We start from the raw sequence: 22,588 nt of genomic DNA, 5'->3' as shown, positions 1-22,588 counted from the left end.
TTGTTTGCGGAAGCAGCGCAGGCTGATTTCGAGCCTGGGATGTCGGATGTTTTCTTGGTGGATCTGTACATAGGAGGCATGTACGCTGCATAGAAAAGGTTTCCCTTTATTGTGGTTGTCGACATGGGCTTGTGGCGGGACGGAATGGTCCAGTTCTCGAGATAGAGTCTCGCCGGGAAGTTCGGAATTGGCTGCATGATGTTCTCCTGGCTTTGATTGATGCTCAAGTGCTCTTTCGAAGCTCTGGACAGCTTGTGCCCCTTGACGTAGTGGATACGCACTGGTAGATCCAAAATGTAGTCCTGCGTAGGCTAGGTTCAAAATATGAATCAATACGAGCCAGATAGCTCAGAGAGAGAGAGAGAGAGAGAGAGCCACAGAGAAGTATTTCATTCGGCAGAAATGAGAGTTGGAAAATAAAGTGGATGTCGCGGCATGGCCAACTTCAACCTCGACACCTCCCACTTTTAACCCACACTCCTACACAACGTCACCCCACGACCCGCATCAACGCAGTCCTAATGAGGCCCCTCCCCTTCCCTCTCCCTCTAAACCTCGGGACCGACATCGTCCACCTCCCCCGCATCACCCGCCTAATCACTCGACCAGGGGACTACCTCACCCGCTTCACGCGCCGCATCCTCTGCGAACAAGAACAGCATGGTTTCCGCGCGCGCTTCGGCGCAATACTCCCAACACATGCCCACCAGCAGGAGCAGCAACAACAACGATTCCAATCCTCATCACCGCTGTCCTCACGTTCCCCCATCATCACCCCCGACATGACGCGCTGGCTCGCTGGCCGCTTCGCCGCCAAAGAAGCCGCGCGCAAGGCCGCGCCGGGCGGGGCGGCAGCGGTCGGATGGAAGGATGTGCTCGTGCGCATTGAGGCGGATTCTAATAGCCCCGCTGGGGACGGCGGGACTGTGAGTCGACGGCCGGAGGTTGTGTATTTGGGAGGAGCTGGTGAGGAGGCTGTTGAGGGGCGGGTGGGCCGGTTGTCGATTTCGCATGATGGGGAGTATGTGGTTGCGACGGTTTTAGCTGCTGGATGAATTGGTTTGGGCTTGGTATATTTGCTCTCGATCTGATCTGGATTTCGGGGCTCCATTGAGGACTGACCTGTCTCTGTGCTATGCGATACGCTATGGGCGTTGCTCTTCTGGAAAGAGCTGATCCATTGCCCGTACTGTGTCTGGCAAGTCGTTGTCCAGATCAATCACTGAGAGTTTATCTGCACAAGTCTGGGTATACTACATGAAGTGTCCGTCCCAGACACATCATACTGACCCTGCGATCGGGGATGACCATGGAGCTGGACCCTGGGAATCTCTGATACACTGTGGACTGGTTTTACCAGAATCCCACGGGCGGAATGTACTGAGAGGTCATGAGGTGGTTTAGTGTACAATAGACTTAGTAGGCTGCGAGCAGTTAGAGGTGAGAACCATGGCACTCTTCCAGATGACCAGATGAGCCAATACACAAAAGAAATACAGGCATCAGTTAATCAAAATTGAGAGTAATGGTATCTTTGTCAATGAGTTGCAGGTACACTTAGAGTAGGAGCCCCACGACGTGCTTATCGCTATCAACTCTCTTTTGCTTCCGAGTATCATTATCCTCATCACTATAGAATTATCCCTGGAGACACAGGCCCTACAAAGAGTTCGGTAAGTCAAACATTCGCTGGAATGATAGTCTTTTAGGCCCGACCCTTCCCTGCGGCCGGTTCAGCCTGCCTCCACAGACCCTGCTTGGATGACATGGCTGACGACATGCCAAATCTCCTATCCATAGGGACAGCATGCCCTTCTCGCACCACAGTCATTCGGGCCAGTTCTGCCCGGGCCATGCTAAGAACTCGCTGGAAGATGTCATCCAAACGGCGATTCGCCAGCGGATGCAAGTGTTTTGTCTGACCGAGCACATGCCCCGCTCCCAAGAAGACTTTTACCCCGAAGAGGTGTGTCAGAGGTTGTCCTACTGCCATGAATAATGTCTATCCAGCAATTATTGTGAAATAGTATACTCACATGCCCAGATCGAGTCCGGTAACACCGAAGCCAGCCACGCAGCCAACGAAGCCGACTACTGGGCCGAAGCCGTGCGGCTACGCGAGAAATACGCCTCGGAAATCCAGATCATCATCGGCTTCGAATGCGACTGGATCCGGCCGCAATCACGCACGCTGATCGACCGCTCGCTGGCCCGGTTCCCGTTCGAGTTTTTTGTGGGCTCCGTCCACCACATGCACACCGAGCCTATTGACTATGACCGGCCCATGTACGAACGGGCTCGGGAGGCAGCCGGTGGCACTGACGAGCGTCTGTTCGAGGACTACTTTGACGCGCAGCTGGATCTCCTTCAGCAGCTGCGGCCGCCGGTCGTGGGGCATTTTGACCTGATCCGGTTGAAGAGCGATGATATGGAGCGCAGCTTTACGACCTGGTCTGGGGTGTGGCGCCGTATCTTGCGGAACTTGGATTTTGTCGCCTCGTATGGAGGGTTATTGGAGCTTAATTCGGCGGCGTTGCGGAAGGGAATGAGTGAGCCGTATCCCAAGGCTGAGATCTGTCGAGTAAGTTCTGTTGTGCTTTCTTTCTTTCTTTCTTTCTCTTTCTTTTGTTCTACATTTTGCTTCCAGATATAACTCCATTTTGCTGTATGATTGCACTAATTTCTGACAGGAATTTGTGGCTCGCGGCGGTCGTTTCTGCTTGTCCGATGACAGCCACGGCGTCGACCAGGTTGGCCTCAACTTCCACCGCGTGCTCGAGTTTCTGGGCCGTGCTGGCATCTCAACGCTGTATTATCTGCAGCTGGGCGAAGCCTCAGCCGCGCTCGATCCTCGGTTCCCTCGTACGCAGGTTGCGGCCATTTCGGTGGAGGAGTTGAAGCAGCTGGCTTTCTGGCAGACAGCATAGATAACTATAAAATGTTCTGTACATAGCATAAGAGAGCAACGATTCTTTCCCACTATCCGCTCTAGACCACCCCCCTCCGCCACTTCCTTCACGACCGCGGGGCATGCTCGTCCGGGGGGCAAATGAGAGCTTCAGACTGTACCCGCGGACCCCATCCCAAGAAACCTTGGTGTCTCACTGATCTCACGTCGGCTCCATGCGCGCGCATGAAGCCACTCGCACGCTCCCCCATTCGGGTGCAGATCGTCCTCCACTAGGGTGTGTCTCGCCCGAGGAGTCAGCTAGCCATTGAGCCATCTGCGCCCCGATATTTCCCATGGACAAAGACCAGGGCGATAATCCTTGGAGCAAGAGGATCGGCGCTTCCCCTCGAGCACGCAACCTCCCTCAAGTAGGAATGCCCCTCAAGCTGTATAGTAGAGTCCGTTGTAGACTGTAGAGAGAATCCCCAGATCCGGTGCGGTGTTTACTGGCGATTACGTCGACCCCCACTTGGAGAAAAAGCGGATGGTTCCCTTGCCCCTCCATCTTTCCCTCCCTCTTCCTTTTTCTTCAAAACTTCTTCTTCTTGTTCTTCTTCTTTCTAACCTCACTTCTATCATCCCCACACTCCCATACTCCACCACAATGGGCGTCGAGAAGCGGATTTTGACCCCCGGCAACGGCACCGACTACCCCAAGAAGGGTGAGAACGTCGCCATCCACTACACGGGCTGTCTGTATGACCAGAGCAAGCCAGACTCCCACTTCATGGGTGCCAAGTAAGTACTTTCTTTCTCGTTTTACTGTTATTACTCCAATGGGCTTGGGATTGACTGGTGTTTCTACAGGTTCGACAGCTCCCACAACCCCGGCCGCGGGCCCCTCGCGACCCCCATCGGTGTCGGCCGACTCATCAAAGGTGTGTGATGGATACATATTCCTTGGATTGACCACTGGAATGTCTATAATTTGGGATGACCCGGGCTTTTTTTTTTGGTCTTGAGATACCTACATGGGTGCTGATACACTTCTCCGCATAGGCTGGGATGAGGGTGTGCCGCAGATGAGCCTGGGCGAGAGGGCCATCCTGACCATCAGCAGGTATGTATTATGGCATTTCGCTCTTTTAGGATCCAAACATCGAGTTACCCCAGATATCCCAGAATTTCGCTAACACGTCTGTCTGCAGTGACTATGGCTACGGTCCTAAGTACGTGATTACTTCCCTCATCCTAGCTCTGCCATTGATCAGACTCGGAGTATACTGTATTCATCATGAAAGTAATTAGACACTAACTCGAGTGCAGCGGATTCCCCGGCCTGATCCCTCCGAACTCGCCTCTGGTCTTGTAAGCCCGCTCTTGACTTTCCCCAAACACCGTTCAAGACCGAGACTAACACTACACAGCGAGGTCGAGCTCCTCAGCATCAACGGCAAGAGTGCCTAAATGCATTGATGACACGGAAAGAAAGAAATTGCCAACTCTTTTGACCTCCAATGTCATACCTTATCACCACTCGAAAAAAAAAAAAGAACAGTCTTCTGCTATTTCCATGGTGGAATGGACGGGCCACATTGCCCAAAAAAAGACAATAAAAAAAAAGCCTTGTTGGTATGCTGTCCACCGATTCGACCCATTGAATCACAGGTCGAGTCGAGTGGACCAGCAACGCCCTATCTATCTCCTCTGGTGTTCCAATATTCTCAGTATTGTTCGTTTCTTCCAGCCAAGCACCGTAGAAAGCAATCTGTTCAGCTGTCCCCTCGAGGGATGAGCTTGGCACCGACTTCCGCAGATTGTATCTCTGCCCTCACCGCACAATCCGGTTGATAAAATCCATGCCCGCCGCGCGATAGGTATCTGGCTCGACGTAGCTCTCCCCCCGCGGAAGCAGAAACACGAAATTGGAAGCTTTTGATGTGTAGCGCGGCCAATGGGAGATATCATCAACAAGGAGAAGTTAGCCAAAATCTCATCTGCCTTGGTTCAGTCGTGTATGGGATGTATAAAACACAAACCACCATGTCCATTCGGAGCCAGATCCGTTACAAACGACACCCACATCCGTGCAGCCATCTGCCCCAATTCCAAACGAGCAGGATCAGACCCGAGCGCGGTGATGTTCTGGACTGGATTGGCGAAGATGAAGGGGATCTGCATAAATAAAAGTCAGTGTTACCACCAGTCATAACAACCATACGCCCATTATAGCAATGCAAGCTTTTGATAGTTCACTATTCAGTGTTGAATAGTCATACCTCTGCCAAATGCTGCACTCCAATCGGACTCGACGTATTCGTATTCAATGCCGCCACATCCCACTGACACGAGAAGACCTGCTTCCCGACCCTGGACATAGCCTGCGCCAGCATCCGTCGCGGTGTCACCATGGTCAGATCATCGGCTATCGATGCATACCACTTATACATGAGGCCCAGCTGTGGCCAGGTCGTATTTCCCCAGCCGTAGGGACAGCCGAGGGAAATGGTGTCGGGGTAGATGGAGAGGAGGTGAGTGGCCTGGGAGCGGGAGAGGACGGAGCGTTTCGAAGCTGTGGTTAGGGTTGATGTCAGAGGGGTACTCTTTTTCTATACAGCAGATCGGCATTATCATTGCAGTATCAATGTATGAGGGAATAATGGACAGAGTATAAGGGATAAACTCACTCATCAACTACTCAATACATTCCTCAGTGTCCGTGCCCGTCGTCCCGAAACTAGCCCCCTCGTCCGTGTTGGTACCCAGCAGAATAGGCACGCGCACAAATCTGTCCTGCATGTAGCTGCGCTGTGGAGACTCTGTGATGAATGTGCCGTCGACCGTGGCGAACCATTCCAGACCTTCTCAGGCGGCGTTGTAGAGGGTGTGATAGGGCAGGGTGCGGAGGCAGTGGAGGGTATTTGATGAATGCGTGCATCTTGTCGTAGAATGTCAGCCGTGCCTTCATACTCGTTACCTATGCAGACACACCCCGCTCGCTCGATGATCCGGTCGTACATCGGCTGGTGCCAGTCTGTTCCGTTGTATGGGGTCCGACGGTGTTGCCTGATTCCATGATCGCTGGGAACAGAAGTTAGACATATTCAATATATATATAGCCACGAACCCGGGGAAAGGCGCCTATAGGTGGGAAAACGAAACCTGGGGAATTCCGTGGTGAAGCAGGCGGAGAGAGCCTGATCGGCAGACTATCTCTAGAAAGAGTCTACTAAGATTTTGCAAGACGGATAGTACGAGGCAAATATATCAGAAAGTGCCCAATTGGACTATCAGCAGGTATCCGTGGATACAGGCTCATGCGGGACATGGCAAAGAATTGTCGCAGTAGCAACAGAAAAAAAAAAGTGTACATCGGACATTTCAAATGGACGAGAACAACAGAAAGACGGGGAAGGGCCGAGGTTGGAACTAAGCAATCATCCACACGGAAGATCCTGCCACCTCACGGCTTCACGATGATCTGCTGCATCGACCAAGAAGCCTCGTCCTGTCCTGTTCTGTCCTGTCGTGCACGCGATGTTCTTATCAACAGTGAAATAGAAACAAAAAGCTCGAACACCAAGCCGCTGATGGGGAGAAAAGGGGAAAGGAAAGAAGAGAGAAAAAAAAAGGAAGGGAAAAGATGCAAAATTGCGGATCACCAGACCTCCACATACGCTCCGAGACTCTATTATGTACGTTTTGCAAAGTCAATCAACCACATCAGTCGTCCTTTACGCGCTCGCCATATGCAGCCGATCCTGAGCCAAAGCCAGCTGCGCGAGACCTGCTCGCCGCGGACGCTGAAGGACTGTTCAATCGGAAAGAGGACGAAGACGACGAGGTCCCTTGCAAGTCGGACCTTCGCGGGGCTCTTAATGGACTGGGCGACTGCCGTTCCTCGCGGGCATCATCTAGCTCGATCAAATCGCCAAAGCCCCACATATTACGACCTCGGCTGCTGCCCTGCTGATTCGTGGGCCCCTGCTGCAGTTCGTTGATGCCAGCTTTGGCACGGATCGTCACCTTTCGAACCCATCCTTCGAGAGCCCCGCCGATATTCTCAAGACCGGTCGATGCATTGGATGTGACAGTCGATGCGGAGTCAAACGAGGATCGTCGTACGTTGGGTGGAGGTTGAGGGGGTGCCAGGGCGGGCATATGCTGGGCAAAGAACCGGCTCAGACCATCCAAGGCAGGGCCAGGGGCCGTTGAAGAATGATCCAGTGTGCCTACCCCTGTGCCGGTGAGGTGGATGCTGCTGCGTTGCCGGCGATGGCGAGAACGAGAGGCAAGTGTGTCTGTTGAACTCGGTTGATCCCCCTGTATTCGAGTTCGAGGAAGAATTCCCGGAGATGATGGTGGTTGCGGTGATCCATATGGGGAGGAGTCCCGGGTTGCTTCTCGGGAAGAGATAGAGAGGGGTTCGGCATCGGTATAAGACGTCGATTTTCGGCGCGTGCGAGGAAAAAATCCCAGTGCCCTTCGAGGAACGCGGCCAATTTCCACTGGCGCTGAAAACCCGTCTATTTCCACCGACGACTCATGTTTCCAGATCCGATTAGCCTCCGCTTCACACCCACTCGATGTCATTGTTGGTCCTGGTGACAGGACACCCTTAGAACCAGACGCGGGGGCGATGGAGCTGTCATTCGGGTCCTCGGAATCGGTGTCTAGTAAATCCGTGCTTTCTGTCGGACGAATGGGCCGTCCTTTCACAGAGCAAGCGTCAACAGGGAGGAGGACCGTCTTTCGGCTTTGAACGCTGTCGCTGGGCCAGAACCCGTTGGCCTTTCGAAAGATTGCAGGCTGGCAGCCGTATTTGATCGTCACACCTGTGATGGTATCCGACGATTGCACATGATGAATATAGGCCAGCGCATCCTCATCTTGGTCCGGGTCAGGCCCTTGATCGAAATAATCACCCGAGTCTCGTCGTTTATGCCGACGGCTGGGACTCGCCATCGGATCGGCATCGGCGAGTAATAGTGCCTCCCGTTTCTTTGCTTGCACGAAAGCTTGTCGCTCTTCCTTGGTTCCAGCTCCGACTTCTGGGATGGAGGGGTCGTAGGACCCCACGTCGCAGGATTCGAACGAGGGGCGCTTCTAATATATACGTCTGACCGAGATGGTTTCCTCCGCGTGTGCGTATTTGTCGTGTTATTTGGCGTAGATCGCCCCGATTCACTCCCCAACACCGAAGATGCTAGACTCTGGAGCGACGACCACGACGAGTCCAAAAAGTCAGCGGCGCCGCGCGACGAAGACGCTTTCGATGATCCATTCCAGCCAAACAAAGAAGCCTCGTTGTAGTCGCTGCGATTCCTTGATGCGTTGGCGCGGGAGGGATGTTTCATAGGCATCGGCGAGACTCCACGAGACGATAAAGGGGAGGGGGTGGCACCACGGGAACGAGTGGCACCGATCTCGGATGACGAGAGATTCGAGGACAACCCGGAGGCAAATGGTTGCGAGTCATTTTGGTAAGCGTAGCTATTGCTGTCGCTGCTGTCGTCGTCATCATCCATAAGCGAAACTAATCGGCGAGGACGCGATCGGACCGTGGAACTGGACGTCGCGTTGCCTGCGCTAACGGTGTTCGAGCCCAGGGAAGCATTGCCAAAGCTGTTTTGGGAACTCATCCCTGACGACGAGTTCAGTGGGTGTTGTCTTCCCAGAATGCGAAACGTAAGCTCCCTCTAGGCACGGATTGCCATCGGCGATCTCCTATAGGAGACCCATTCGCTATCCACCTCTTAACGTCGCATTCGTAGCCTTAAGACGGAAGGCGAATCATGTAGTCAGTAAAAAAGTGCTCCTTGATATAGAATTTTCAAAGAAGACAAAGTTCCGAGCCCTGCGCAGGCGACGTTCAACTGTGCAATAGGTGGCGTCCCGGAAGGGAGTGATACCAGCCCCCAAACGATCTCGGTTGGGTGGCACCAAAGATGAAACAGAAGAGAGGACTCGGTGAGTCAAGGTCAATGGAAAAGATGATTTAAAACTGTACAAGGCTGGCAGGTGCAAGGACGCCGTAATCAAGGGGGGCAAGTTGGAGTTGGAGCGAGTTTCGGGGGTTTGGATGATCGGCAGGTGACTTCGTGTGTCGAGGTACATGACGTTTCCCTGGGGCCGCCCGCACATTGCGTGTACCAACTCATCTATACAAAAAAGAAAAAAAAGCACTCAACAGGGAGCAAAGTGGTTTACATTATGCAAACCTGTATCTAAATTGTACATCAGAACTCGGGATCATGTCTATGGACAAAATGGTATGCCAAAGACGTATGTCCAAGAGCAAAAACACAAGCAACTAGATCCTTGAGATCCAAAACCAGAAAATCAAGCCCGACATTTCCAACATTAAACGCCCTTTCCGTCGTGTGGGAGAAGAACACAGAGAAGAAAATAATAATATATCAACATGAAGGTTCCGAATGGTCATGTTTCATCACTCTGGTGGTTCAGATATCATAGAGGGCCGGGCCTCAACGTCCGAGGCAGCTTCAGACTCAGTGCTCCACTCGCCTTCATCTTTCTCAGCGCTGGCCTTGGGAGTTGCGGCTGGTAATGAAGTGGGCTGTGGAATGACCTTGACTCCACCAGCGCGAGAGAAGAAATCTTCCGTTCGAACACCACGGACTTCGTAGGGGTCTACCGTGGTCATTTGCTGGCTATTGGCCTTCATTTGTCGAATGTGTTCCCGTACAGGAACCATAGCCGCATCTCGACAGGCCTCCTTAATGTCACTACCGGACATGCCAGCCATGGTCTTGACCAGGTAATGCAGATCGAAATTTTCGCGGTCGACCTTAGTGTCCTTGAGAATGAGACTGAGGATGCGGAGTCGCTGCGCAGTCGGAGGGAGAGTGACTGGGAACTTCTTGGGCATGCGACGGAGAATTGCCTCGTCGATATCCTGGATCCGGTTGGTCGCCCCGAGGACAACAACGCGCTGGGGCTCCCCCATCGAATTCGATGAAGTAAGACCATCCCAGTGTGTCATAAACTCCGCCTTGACCATTCCGCTAGCCTCGTGTTCGCCACTTCTCCGGGTTCCGAGCACAGCGTCGATTTCATCGATGAAGACGATGGAGGGTTGTAACTTGCGCGCCAAGGAAAAGACCGCATTGACAAGTTTATTCGAGTCGCCGTACCACTTTTCCGTCAAAGTTGAGATGTGCAAGTTGATGAAGCAGGCCCCGCTCTCGTGCGCCAGCGCTTTGGCAAGCATGGTCTTCCCGCAGCCAGGTGGGCCGTACAACAGGACGCCCGACGGTGCGGTCAATAGAGACGAAGTCGAGGCGTAGAGGTGAGGCATGGTCAACGGATATATCACAGATTCTTTCAGCTCCTCGATTATATCGTCCAGGCCTCCAATATGCTCAAATGTTACAGGGATATCTTCCGGCGCAACAACATCCATGGCGATGGCTTGTTCGTATTGGTTCAGAGTAAGCTCTCCTCGGCGTTGTCTGCGTCCTCGTTTGGATTCTCCCACTCTTGCTGAGTCCTCTTCTGAATCATCTCCGCCATCCAGTCGTCGCAGAACAGCTGCTGACTTGCGCCGTTGTTCTTCTTTCTTCTGGCTCTCGGGGTCGAAGTCAAGGCGCGACAGAAGATGACGGATCAAAAAGTACGCGGAGGCTGACTGTATATATTGCATCAGAGACCGACACAACCGTCAAATCATTAAAAGCCAACTTACTGTGCCGGCGATCATCACCAGCTCTTGCAAGAACTGCTGCCACCGACGGCCCCCAGCTGAAGCCATAGCGATCGCGAGTGAGATGAAAGATACGTATGGGATTAAATATCCCAGCAGCGACACCCTAGAATAGAAACAAAGATAACGATAGAAGGGAATTGAAGAAAATCACACCGACACTCAGAGGGCAGGTTGACTTCCCCGGGTCGGGCAGCTGTGGCGCTGTGGCTCGGGAATGTCACATGTCTGCCGGTTGTTGTGGTGCGCGCCGCGTCCACACCACCTCGTTGTCAACGCCCCAATTGCGCAATGCCGAAGCGAAAAGTTGCCTCCAAAATCTCCGGCCTCGTGGAGTCGGATGATGAGGATTTGATGCAAGTGACCGAGAATGACGCGCAGGATACTCGCGATGAACCGCCCCCCAAGAAACGTCGAGGAAGACCCCGTACTTCGCATGAGGATGCGACCGAGCCTAAAACGACTACGCAAGCAAAGAAACAGCCTACATCTGCAACTTCAAAACCAGCGCAAGCAGAGGCCCCTGCTGCCAAGAAGCCCACTCGCCGAGGAAGACCCCGGGGCAGCAGTCGCGCGTCCGTCGATCCCGACGCGCAAGCGCGGGCAGCGGTGACAGAAGATGAGGCACTCGACGATGATGAGAATACACACGACCAAGAGAACGAAGAGTATACTGCTGTTAAAGACACTAAGCCGACCCGGGGCGCCAAAAGCAGCAAGCCCGCACCCACGCGTGGTCGAGGTAGAGGCCGTGCGGCCAGCACAACGCCGGCACTTCAAACCGATGGCGAATTCGAGTTCACACCGAACAGTACTCGACAAAGAGACGATCCTCAAGGCACAGGGTCGCGGCACAACGAGGAACCTTCAATAGAAATTGTCGACGAAACAATCCTTCCCGAAGACTCGGCACCTACCCCTTACGTGACATCGTCACCGGTGAAGAACGCTCGGGCTCGACTAGCCGCGTTGCGCAACACACAGGAATCCCCGCGTAAGCGCAAACTAGCAAATGCCGACGCTGAACCAAGCGGAGATCCAGAATTGAGGCGAAGGCTTGGTGAGCTCTCTAAGAAGCATGATGCATTGGAATTCAAATATCGCAATCTTCGAGAGATTGGCATTTTGGAGGCCAATGCCAACATGGAAAAGCTGCGAAAGCAAAGCGAAAGTGTCACTGCTGGTATGTTCTCTCTAATTTGAATCCAATTCCCACCAGTGAAAGGTTTTATTGACACATTTCAGCATCGAACGAGCTGATCGCGTCGCTTCGATCGGAATTGGAGGCACAACGAGCGGTGGGTCAGCAAAGTCGCGGACTCCAGAAGCAACTGAAGGAGCGAGATGCCGAAATGGCTCGGCTCAAGTCGCAGGCCGATGAGGCACGCTCACAGCTTTCTTCCTCGCAGTCCGAGGTCAAAGCCCTGCAGACCAAGCTTGCTGCCGCACGGAATACGGCCGCAAGCCTTGAAGGTGCTGCGAAGGCTCCTGGCAGTGCCATCAAGGCTGGCGGGCCCAATCGGGCCAATGCGGCAGCCAGCGCAAAAGCTGCACAAGCCGCACAATTGGCGCAGTTGAAAGAAGACTTGTATAGCGACTTGACTGGGCTGATCGTCCGAGATGTCAAGAATCGGGAGTCGGATCATTTGTACGATTGTATTCAGACTGGAGTGAACGGAAGTAAGTTTCCTTATCTTCTTGGATCTATACGGCTCCGCTAACCACTCCCACAGCTCTTCATTTCAAATTGGCCATCCCCAAGGTTTCTGCTGCGGAATTTGAAACTGCCGAGTTCCAATATCTGCCCCTATTGGATGCCAATCGCGATCGCGACCTGGTAAATATCCTGCCCGACTTTTTGACGGTGGACATAACCTTCAGCCGCCAGCAGGCATCCAAGTTCTATACACGGGTGATTGATGTTCTCACGAAGCGACGGAGCTCGACACAATAGGGAGGCTCATCTATATAGCCTTGATTATTATTTTCTCTTGTCTTAGGATGTTGGATAGTGTTGAAATATATCACTTGCATTGCGCATACAACGAAAGTAAACACCGTTTCTGCCGTGCGCAATGGGAGCCCTGTGATTGGCGCTCACCGCCCATCCGCAAGTTCCCCGTCAGGAATCTCGACATCTTTTTGTCATCAACCATGTTCGGCGTCTTTTGTTGATTGGACTTTCTTTTCTCTTTCTTGTCCCAGGGGACCAATTCCACTCGTTCATCTCTCAACTGGAGTCCCCCCTGTGAGAAGAAATAGATCATGGCGCGTCTAGGCCGCGTTGGGTTTCTTGCCCTGGCGGTGGTCTTCCACTTGATCTATACCTATTCGATCTTCGATATCTATTTTGTTAGTCCGATTGTCAGTGGCATGCGATCCTTTGGCGTCGAACGACCAGCAGGAACTAGTGCACCCGCGAAACGACTCGTCCTTTTCGTCGCCGACGGCCTGCGTGCCGACAAGGCCTTCCAAGCTTTCCCAGACCCGTCCCCCGAATCTTCGAACCACCACAGTGACGAATTGATTCGCCTGACCCCCTTCATCCGCTCGAAAGTGCTCTCCCATGGAACATTTGGCGTCTCACACACTCGGGTCCCCACCGAATCACGCCCGGGTCATGTTGCCCTTATTGCGGGATTGTATGAGGACGTGTCCGCGGTCACTACGGGCTGGAAATTGAATCCGGTCAATTTCGATAGCGTCTTCAATCGGAGTCGACATACGTGGAGCTGGGGCAGCCCTGACATCCTCGCCATGTTCAAGGAGGGCGCGGTGCCTGGCAGGGTTGATGCCGACATGTATAGCGAAGAAGCGGAGGACTTTAACATGGACGCAACTGCTCTGGACACCTGGGTATTTTCGAAAGTTTTCGAGCTTTTTGAATCCGCAAAATATGATCCAGAGTTAAACCGGAAACTGCGCAACGACAAACTGGTTTTCTTCCTTCACCTGCTCGGCCTGGATACCACCGGCCACGGCTACCGACCCTACTCCAAGGAATACCTCAACAATATCAAGGTGGTGGATCGAGGGGTGCAGGCAGTCACAAAGCTGGTCGAGGATTTCTACGGGGACGATAAAACCGCATTCGTCTTCACTGCGGATCATGGTATGAGTGACTTGGGCAGCCACGGCGACGGCCATCCGGACAACACACGAACTCCCCTCGTGGCCTGGGGTTCTGGCGTTGCACTACCCCAGAGAACGAGTCCTGGGGCTGTGACCGGTCATGAAGACGGATTTTCGTCGGATTGGGGATTTGACCAAATTCAACGGCACGATGTAGCACAGGCCGATGTTGCCGCCCTCATGGCCTACCTGGTTGGTCTTGACTATCCCGTCAATTCTGTCGGCCAGTTGCCGTTGGATTATATTGATGCTAGTCCTAAAGAGAAAGCACTGGCCGCTTTCGCGAACACGCAAGGGGTGCTGGAGATGTACCGGGTCAAGGAAGAGCAAAAGAAGGCGGCGGTGATTCGGTATGTGCCTTATGAGCCGCTCTCAGGCCATGAAAGTGATTCAATTGAACGGCGAATTGCGACAATCAAAACGCTCATTTCGAACGGTGCCCATGAGGAGTCCATTGCTCGATCATCGGAGCTTTTGCTTGGCGCCCTTGAGGGGCTACGCTATTTGCAAACATACGACTGGCTCTTCTTGCGAAACATCGTCACTATCGGGTACTTGGGCTGGATTGCCTATGCTCTCACCACGGTGATTGACTTGCATGTCTTGCATGGAACGTCTGACTCGCATCGGACGGTAGCCAGCATTTCATTCTTCTCGTCCATCTTGGTGGCCTTGTTTTCCGTTTTCCTTTACCAGGGCTCCTCCTGGCGCTACTACTTCTACGGATTTTTCCCTGTTTATTTCTGGGAGGAGGTTTTCGCCCGCCGGAAGGCTCTGATTGCTGGCCGCAAGATCATCTTGGGCCACGTTCATTCCTTCACCGGATATTTGAAATTTGGATTTCAGCTGGTCGCATTTCTTGGAGTTTTGGAAGCGCTCGTACGTTGACATATCTTAGCTGGGGTACCTTATTCATGACTGACGTATTTTCTCCTAGGTCCAATCATATTTTCATCGCGAAATATTTACTATCTGCTTTGGCTTGGCCTCGGTCTGGCCTGTGTTTTATGGAGTCGGTTTTATTCGCATGCATGGACTTTTGTCTGCGACATGGTTTCTGGGTTGCGGCTTGATGAGTGTTTTTACTCTCCTCCCTGTTACCAAGATCGAGGACATCAACCAAATGTGAGTACTATCTATGCGGAAAGGATTTATCTATGTGGGGCTAATCTTGTTCTTGCAGTACTTATGGCGGTCTACTCATGTTTTTCACTGGCGTCTTATATTTAATGTTCGAGGATGCCATTGTTGGGCATCGCAGCTTTACCAGCCGCTTTGGCTCGCGGGTCATTATGGGCACACAGGTATGCGACCTTTTCTCGATCATCTCTTATTCTGTTAGAATGTCAGAGTATACTGATCATACTGCTTCGCAGGTTGGCGTCATTCTGCTTGCCTTGCTTGTCACCCGATCTAGTGTTTTCTCCCTGCAAGCCCGACAGGGCTTGCCCTTTGGGAACCAGGTGGTTGGATGGTCTGTTTTAGGTGGGTTTCCCCAGCAGCTGCAATGGATGGCCGTAGTTCTAACCCGTTGTCTAGTGATGTCGACCGTCCTGCCGTTCTTCCACCGTCTATATCCGAACAGCGACTATCTGCACCGCCTCATGGTCATTTTCTTGACCTTCTCCCCTATCTTCGTCATCCTTGCTATCTCATGGGAGGGGCTATTCTACTTTGTTTTCTGTATGACGTTGGTTACTTGGGTTCGCTTCGAGCATGCCATCTACGTCCACTCGGCCGGGCCCGGCGCCATCAAACCGCAGCAAACGGTCAGCAATGGATCTGTATCGGCCAAGCAGCCCAAACAGACCCAGGCGATGATCGTTGATGGCCAAACATACCGCTACCGCGCCCTGACTCTCTCGGATGCCCGTGTGGCGCTATTCTTTTTCTTCCTGCTGCAATCGGCATTTTTCAGCACCGGCAATGTCGCTTCGATCTCCACGTTCTCTCTAGACAGCGTTCGCCGTCTCATCCCCGTATTTTCACCCTGGGGCCAGGGGGCACTCCTGATGTTCCAGATTCTCATTCCCTTCGCCATCATCAGCGCGAACCTGGGGATTCTCAACCGCCGCCTGGAGGTGGCGCCCAGCGCACTCTTCATGGTAGTCATGGCCATCTCGGATGTCATGACCCTTAACTTCTTTTACATGGTGCGCGACGAGGGATCATGGCTCGACATCGGCATGACCATCAGCCATTTCTGCATCGCCAGTGGACTCTGCACCTTTGTCGCGGGGCTGGAGTTCCTCAGCGAACAGTTCGTCAGCGGCGTGGGGTTTGGCCCTACGACGTCGGCACTGGGGTCCGCAGTGGCCCAGGCGGTGGATGAGTCGGTCGAATGTGGGCACGAGATGAAGCCCGAAGAGACGACGGGGAGCCGGCCCACTGGAGGCAAAAAGGCCAAGTCCAAGGCTTCCAAGGCACAGAAGTCTGCGGCAAAAGCCCGTGCCGCAGCGAATGCGCCGTCATAACTCTCGCGTCTCCCCTAGCCCCGAGTGATCCATGGATTTATTTAATTGGTATTCTTGTAATTTATCCCGGCCACGCCGTTGGCCCTTGTTCATATCGAGTGCGCTATTTGTAGATCAATCTAGTAATCTCTCAAGAGGGGCAGACGATCTGATATGACTAAGAGCTGTGTCTCGTGCAGGGTCAAACTCAATGCGAACCTACATATCTGGGGCCGGATATAGATATCCCCCCGACGACCTGACTACGGCTTACAATCTTGGAGGGATGGAACATAGACAAATACGGTTAAGACGTGCGAGCCATGGACCATCAATCACTTAATTCCAAGCCGTGGAGAACCCGGTGCCTGACGGGCGACAGACAGGCAACAGATGAAAGGATTGGGGGGTGGATGTCTGGGGCCGGTGGAGAAATGAATGATCACCATATGATTGGGCTATTAGTTGGCTCAGAATTACCGAGGCATCACAAGCTTGCAATATGCAAATGAGGTCTTTTACGCAGTGGCTGGTAGCTGGTGCCTGCAGGGACATGGTTCTCGCTGCAATGCCATATCCTCCCCGCAAGTATGTATCTTCCCCGTCTTTTTTTTTTCACCCCGCAATTCTTACACACACTTTTTCTCTCCCGGTTCTACTTCGTGGAGATGGAGGCGTGATCGCCTCCGATGATCTACATATCGCACACTGCACTAGCATCTAGTGATCCAACAAATTGTACTGTACATACTAGACTGTGGATAGGGGAGAGTTAGGAAATAAGTCTGGGAGTATATATTAGCTACTATGTACTCACTACGACATAATATTATAGTTCGTTATTTTCGCGCTTAATTCAGGGTTAGCTTGGGTACTTAGGGCAGGATCTAACCTGCTGACCGCGAGGACCTTTGACCTCTACACCTGTGGACAACCTTCATGGATCTGTCCACCGTAACCTCGCCCCAATGGCCCGTGCCCGGTTCAGTGCCCGACTCGGTAGATCCCCGATTTTGGCGGTCGCAGGTCCCTCCGCGTGTGCCCGCGTGGAATAGACCACGAGATGGAGGGCTGGGAGCCTGGGAACCAAGCGACGAACGCCACTTGGGTAGTTCAAGGAACAACCCATGTGTAGAATATCACCCACACGAACACAAGAACAAATCCCCGATATCCGAAGCAAGAGGCGAAGTGGTATTTCCACGCTCTCGGCAACAGTGGAGAGACCCCTAAATAGCGTATGTCGACCGCTAGGCGTCCCTGACCTCATGGACCCATGGTCATTGCTTCGGAGAACCGTTTCAGAACCAGTTCAGAGCCATTTCCGAGTCCCGGCCATTCCACGGTCATGGTTCTGGTTCTCTCTCTTTCTCTCCCCCTCTTCTCTTTCCTCTTCGTCGATCCCTTCATCCACTGCGAGTCGGATGCCCGGACTTGTTTACTTACACATTCGCGTTGGACCGTGGGCACTTGGGTTGGGGTGGGGGGTTTGATTGAACTAGAGGGAGGGAGGGAGAGTCCCCAAGGTAGGCAGAAGGGAAGAAAAAGACCATTATTGTGTACTTGGGTCGATCGTCCTGCACGTTTACCCTCGTACCTGCCACCTCGTTTCAATTTTTTTTTTTCAAATATTTTCATTCCATATTTTCATGACGATCTTTCCCAAGCGTCTAGTGACAGATCTATTCTGTTAGTCTCGTTACTGGTCTGGTCCCGAGTCCCGAATGATGACATGGAGTCGAAGCTATACTACATGTTAAGATGGACTTGAGTCAAACCAGAGGGAACTATATAGAATGAATATTCGATCTGAATAGTAACATGATATTCTGTAGATATAAAAAGTATCTACAGAAGAACAGAGCCCCCAAGTGTCTCTATAAGAATAGGAGTCTTGCACAGATCCCCCCACACAGTGACCTCAGATGATCCTCTTATTGCCACATCCCCATCCAAAGGTCCCTCAACGGCTCTCTCTCTTCTCTTTTTCTCTTCAAACGGTTCTCATTTTCCCTCTCTCTCGATTCGTTCCGGTACTTTTTCTTGTTGGACTTGCGCGTGGTGTTGATCCTGCGTAGATACCTTCTTACCCCCCCCCTATCCCCTTTCCGGTCTCGAATCGGTATCCTTCTTATATCATCATTTCGCCCTTCCCCATCCCCAGGATTCCTGCCCCCCCCCCTCCTTCTTGCTCCCCCTCCCCGCTCTGAAACGTTCTTGGACGCGCGAGCTCAGCTGGATGGAGACTGTCTGGCAATGAGCACTACGACAGAATCTCATACGGAACAACCCTCGTCGGCCACGCGCCCCAGCCCAGCTCCCAGCACCGCTGGCTCGACCGGAACCTCGGGGATCACGGTACGCGGAGGGAATGGTCAACCGATGAGTTTCAGAAGGTAAGCGACTATCTTTCTCTTTTCTTTCTTTTTGTCTTTATGTGGGATCGCTGTGGATGGTATGCTGGTTGCGCGGAGGATGTGGGCACAATGCGCGAAACCAGAACAGCCCTGAAGCGAGAAAGAGAGAAGAGGGGGAAGCGATCCGGGATTTCTTCCCTCTTGCCCCTGACCCCAGAGGGTTCTATGCGAAGATAAGCATTTTTATAGATGCTGACTCGTTTTGATTGTTTCTTAGACAACGTGCGTCACGCGCGTGCGAGGTACGTTCTTTTATTTCCTTCGGAGACGCGACCTGATGTGTCTGGGGGTGCCGAGGCTCTCTCCAGCACCTCGGCTCACACGTTCTTATCGCGATGCTGTCGGAGACACCCCCCACGGGCGCACATATCCCCCCTTCCTTTGTTTGAATAAAAATAAATATACTGATGCAAGCCTTGTTTTCTTGTATAGACATGTCATTCCCGCAAGGTAAGTTGATTTTTTTTTTTACTCCTCGGTCGCACCTCTTCCCCACCTTGCCGTCGCTGACCATCGTCGCATCCACAGGTCCGGTGTGACGCCGCCAGTCTCGGGGTTCCTTGCACCAACTGCGTCGCCTTCTCGATCGAATGCAAGATCCCGACTCCCAAGCGCAAGAAGAACCAGACCAAGACCAAGGACGACAGTCGGTATGTCGACAGTCCACCCCACCACGCTGCCTCGGTTGTCGACACTGCGGTTGCTTACTTTCGCTCCAGCAGTACCGGGGAGCCTGTGCAGGCCGAGGCTCTAGAGGAACGCCGGGGATCCATCGAATCGGATGAAAAGGACGATGCCTTTGGCTACCGAAACAACTCGATGGTCGCCGACGGCATGCCCGCCACCTCTCTCAACGAAAACGAGGCTGCGCACCAGGCCTCGGCCGACAATGCGTATGCCCAGTTCATGAAGCCCAAGTTTGCTCGTGCCCCAATCAAGGAGGCGGGCCGCGTCGCCTACCTGGGCGAGTCGTCCAATCTGTCCTTGCTGGTCCAGGACCGTCATGGCACCACCGACGTGGTCCATTATCCGCTGCCCCCGAATATCAGAGGGTCTCGCGCACGACTGACCGATCTGGATAACCTGGAAATTGACATTCTCCACCAGCGCGGCGCGTTCTTACTGCCGCCCAAGCCGCTCTGCGATGAGCTGGTCGAGGCTTACTTCAAATGGGTGGCCCCTGTGGTACCCATTATCAACCGTAGTCGCTTTATGCGTCACTACCGCGACCCTAAGAACCCGCCTTCGCTGCTTTTGCTACAGGCAATTCTGCTGGCGGGCTCGCGGGTCTGTACCAACCCGCAGCTGATGGACGCCAATGGCTCCACCACCCCGGCTGCCATGACGTTCTACAAGCGTGCCAAGGCATTGTATGATGCCAACTACGAGGATGACCGTGTCACCATCGTACAGGCCTTGGTGCTGTTGGGCTGGTACTGGGAAGGGCCGGAAGGTAAGTTTCCACAAGGTCTCTGTTTGCTTGCTCTTTCTGACCACTCGTAGACGTCACCAAAAACGTGTTCTACTGGACACGAGTCGCGATTGTTGTAGCCCAAGGCTCTGGGATGCACCGCAGGTATGTAATTGGTAGTGTTGATATCATCTCCGGCCATATCTAACGTCGTCGCAGTGTGGAAACATCACAGCTTAGCAAGCCTGACAAGAGGCTCTGGAAGAGAATCTGGTGGACGCTTTTCACCCGGGATCGCTCCGTGGCAGTGGCTCTGGGACGGCCGATCGGGATCAATACTGATGACTCGGACGTGGAGATGGTCACCGAAGATGATTTCATCGAGGATGAGCTTGATACCCCCGCCGAAATCCCTGCGGACCCAGTTCATGTGCAATTCTTCCTTCAATATGTCAAGCTGTGTGAGATCATGGGTCTGGTCCTTTCGCAGCAGTACTCTGTGGCATCCAAGTCACGGCGCATGAATGCGATGGATCTCACCCACTCGGACATGGCGCTTGCCGATTGGTTGCAGAATTGCCCCAAGGAGGTGTGCTGGCAACGGTCTCGACACCATTTCTGGGCGGCTTTGCTTCATTCGAATTACTAGTAAGTGTTCGGTTGTTATCGAGTCTTATACATGATCACTGACAGTTTCTAGCACCACGCTCTGTCTTCTACATCGTGCTCATATGCCACCCGCCTCGTCAGCTCCGAATAGTTACCGCGTTGAAGAAATGGCGTATCCATCGCGCACCATTGCGTTCCAAGCCGCGGGCATGATTACGTCTATTGTCGAGAACTTGCAGGCGCACCAGGAGCTCCGCTACACTCCTGCATTCATGTATGTCTCTTAGTCCTGGCCATCCTGGGCCTTACTCTTGAGCCATTTCATCTCGGAATTTCACTAACTCGTCCAACAGTGTCTACAGTTTATTTTCTGCGTTGATAATGCACGTGTATCAAATGCGCTCGTCAGTTCCCTCGATTGTGGCAACTTGTCAAGAAAGAATCAACGTGTGCATGCTGGCGCTCAAGGATGTGTCCAAGGTCTGGCTGGTGGCGAAGATGGTTAACACGCTGTTCGAATCTATTCTCGGCAACAAGGTTCTGGAAGAGCGACTGCAAAAAGCTGCTGGCAGGAGACACCAACGAGTGCGACATGATCAAGCGGCTCCTGCAAAGAAGCCGGACCCCCCAAAGCGCAAGTTCGACGATATGGAACTCGGCTTGCCCAACGGCGGCCCCACGCCTCCTGTGTCGTACGAGCGCTCTCGTCCGCAGACGCCCGCTGTCACTCCTTCCCGGGAGTTGAATCAACCTCCGGGCGCGACATCGCCGAATGCGCACCGCGACCCGGTGTCTGGGCCAGCCAATTCGCGGGGAAATACTCGACCCACCACACCTTTCAACGCCCAGTTCTCCCTGCCTGCCACCCCCCCAGACTTCTTCTTGGTGACGCGTACCTCGCCCAACCTCTCGCCCTCGCTGTGGGAGAACTTCCAGCCCGACCAGCTCTTCCCCGACGGTACCGCAATCTTCCCAGAGCTCACTTCCCCGCCGCCAGCAACTGTCGATCCGCAGCTGCAAATGCCATCGCAACTGCACAACCCGAATGTGGCTCAGCGGCCCATGGTGGGGAACCCGGCGCAGCAGGTTCCTGCTCGCAGCATGTCCGTCTCCCAGGGCAGTCCGCAGATGATGTCGGGGCTGCCAAATGGGATGGGGATGCCCTCCCAGGGGCCCCAGCAGATGTTTGGCATGGAAGGTCAGCAGTGGCCGATGCAGGGGCTGGACGGGACCATGAGTGGTGTGGCGCTGGACGCTCGCAGCCAGGACGACAACTGGAGCAACAGCTCCCGCAGTGGCCCAACTGCGCCGACGACCTTGAACGTGGAAGACTGGTATGTATTTTTTTTTCGAGTTTCTGTGTTTTTGAAAGTGAAGGGTTGCTGACATTTGCTGTGAACCAGGTTCCAATTCTTCGGCATCAACGGCGGCTTCGGCGATCTGGCGGCATAAACAATGGAGTTCTACCATGGTCTCTGCGTTCTCGTCAGGTTTGCTCATGGCATGTTGACGTGTCGACTATGAGGAGACTAATATCATTCGCGTCGCGGTATATATATATACATACTATGTCTTTTATCTTCCTGCTTGATTTCTGACCGGTTTCACAAAACGGATTGGGAGGGACTCTGGGTGATTGAGGCGTTTTGTGGCTTGGTGTGGTTTTTGGTTGTTTTGGATCTTCTGTCATGTCTATTGTATCTTTCTATTTTTCCTTATATCTCCTTATTATGTGTTTTTCTCTTTTTCTGTTTCTTTTTGGAGGGGAAAAGCAAACTCGATGGATTGCGGGCGCTGGCCTCTGGATGGAGTAGGAATGAAATGGATTTGTGTTGACATCAGCTTTCATCATGAAGTACTCCGTAGATTAGTTGTAGAGATACGTTTGTAGGACAAAATAGGGACAGATCCCTCCTTGGGCATCTTCAGAACCAACCTCATGGTACATGG

The 22,588-nt window shown here is 53.0% G+C and overlaps 9 protein-coding genes across 9 annotated transcripts; 6 read left to right on the top strand and 3 right to left on the bottom strand.

The window, feature by feature from the left end:
• Positions 1-521: 521 nt before the first annotated feature.
• Positions 522-1,055, top strand: NUU61_005516 (uncharacterized protein; the record flags this gene model as incomplete). Its single annotated transcript, XM_056656098.1, has 1 exon — positions 522-1,055. The coding sequence occupies one exon, from the start codon at positions 522-524 to the stop codon at positions 1,053-1,055; it is 534 nt and encodes a 177-aa protein (XP_056511711.1).
• Positions 1,056-1,807: 752 nt separating this feature from the next.
• NUU61_005515 (histidinol-phosphatase) lies at positions 1,808-2,927 on the top strand (the record flags this gene model as incomplete). Its single annotated transcript, XM_056656097.1, has 3 exons — positions 1,808-1,966; positions 2,045-2,581; positions 2,691-2,927. The coding sequence occupies 3 exons, from the start codon at positions 1,808-1,810 to the stop codon at positions 2,925-2,927; spliced, it is 933 nt and encodes a 310-aa protein (XP_056511710.1).
• A 627-nt stretch (positions 2,928-3,554) lies between these two features.
• Positions 3,555-4,357, top strand: NUU61_005514 (FKBP-type peptidyl-prolyl cis-trans isomerase; the record flags this gene model as incomplete). Its single annotated transcript, XM_056656096.1, has 6 exons — positions 3,555-3,688; positions 3,758-3,828; positions 3,950-4,010; positions 4,099-4,119; positions 4,217-4,258; positions 4,318-4,357. The coding sequence occupies 6 exons, from the start codon at positions 3,555-3,557 to the stop codon at positions 4,355-4,357; spliced, it is 369 nt and encodes a 122-aa protein (XP_056511709.1).
• Positions 4,358-4,721: 364 nt separating this feature from the next.
• NUU61_005513 (putative triacylglycerol lipase (LipA)) lies at positions 4,722-5,689 on the bottom strand (the record flags this gene model as incomplete). Its single annotated transcript, XM_056656095.1, has 4 exons — positions 4,722-4,822; positions 4,930-5,065; positions 5,170-5,462; positions 5,596-5,689. The coding sequence occupies 4 exons, from the start codon at positions 5,687-5,689 to the stop codon at positions 4,722-4,724; spliced, it is 624 nt and encodes a 207-aa protein (XP_056511708.1).
• Positions 5,690-6,613: 924 nt separating this feature from the next.
• NUU61_005512 (putative LysM domain protein) lies at positions 6,614-8,532 on the bottom strand (the record flags this gene model as incomplete). The annotated part of the gene is given in 2 exon segments (XM_056656094.1): positions 6,614-7,996; positions 8,008-8,532. 2 exon segments carry the CDS (start codon positions 8,530-8,532, stop codon positions 6,614-6,616), a joined length of 1,908 nt encoding a protein of 635 aa, XP_056511707.1.
• Positions 8,533-9,341: 809 nt separating this feature from the next.
• On the bottom strand, positions 9,342-10,664 carry NUU61_005511 (protein-degrading AAA family ATPase MSP1; the record flags this gene model as incomplete). The annotated part of the gene is made up of 2 exons (XM_056656093.1): positions 9,342-10,541; positions 10,599-10,664. 2 exons carry the CDS (start codon positions 10,662-10,664, stop codon positions 9,342-9,344), a joined length of 1,266 nt encoding a protein of 421 aa, XP_056511706.1.
• Positions 10,665-10,907: 243 nt separating this feature from the next.
• NUU61_005510 (putative chromosome segregation protein (Pcs1)) lies at positions 10,908-12,570 on the top strand (the record flags this gene model as incomplete). The annotated part of the gene is made up of 3 exons (XM_056656092.1): positions 10,908-11,799; positions 11,862-12,296; positions 12,350-12,570. The coding sequence occupies 3 exons, from the start codon at positions 10,908-10,910 to the stop codon at positions 12,568-12,570; spliced, it is 1,548 nt and encodes a 515-aa protein (XP_056511705.1).
• Positions 12,571-12,881: 311 nt separating this feature from the next.
• NUU61_005509 (mannose-ethanolamine phosphotransferase MCD4) lies at positions 12,882-16,222 on the top strand (the record flags this gene model as incomplete). Its single annotated transcript, XM_056656091.1, has 5 exons — positions 12,882-14,627; positions 14,686-14,873; positions 14,932-15,052; positions 15,125-15,233; positions 15,288-16,222. 5 exons carry the CDS (start codon positions 12,882-12,884, stop codon positions 16,220-16,222), a joined length of 3,099 nt encoding a protein of 1,032 aa, XP_056511704.1.
• A 2,235-nt stretch (positions 16,223-18,457) lies between these two features.
• farA (CeGAL family transcription factor) lies at positions 18,458-22,090 on the top strand (the record flags this gene model as incomplete). The annotated part of the gene is made up of 7 exons (XM_056656090.1): positions 18,458-18,559; positions 19,147-20,071; positions 20,122-20,194; positions 20,249-20,677; positions 20,730-20,912; positions 20,992-21,972; positions 22,042-22,090. The coding sequence occupies 7 exons, from the start codon at positions 18,458-18,460 to the stop codon at positions 22,088-22,090; spliced, it is 2,742 nt and encodes a 913-aa protein (XP_056511703.1).
• Positions 22,091-22,588: the final 498 nt, after the last annotated feature.

This window comes from Penicillium alfredii (genome assembly GCF_028826965.1).
Source record: "Penicillium alfredii strain IBT 34128 chromosome Unknown utg000007l_segment0_segment0, whole genome shotgun sequence".
NCBI lineage: Eukaryota > Fungi > Ascomycota > Eurotiomycetes > Eurotiales > Aspergillaceae > Penicillium > Penicillium alfredii.
The sequence above is the reverse complement of the archived record's forward strand: the minus strand, read 5'-3'. Positions and strand labels throughout refer to the sequence as shown.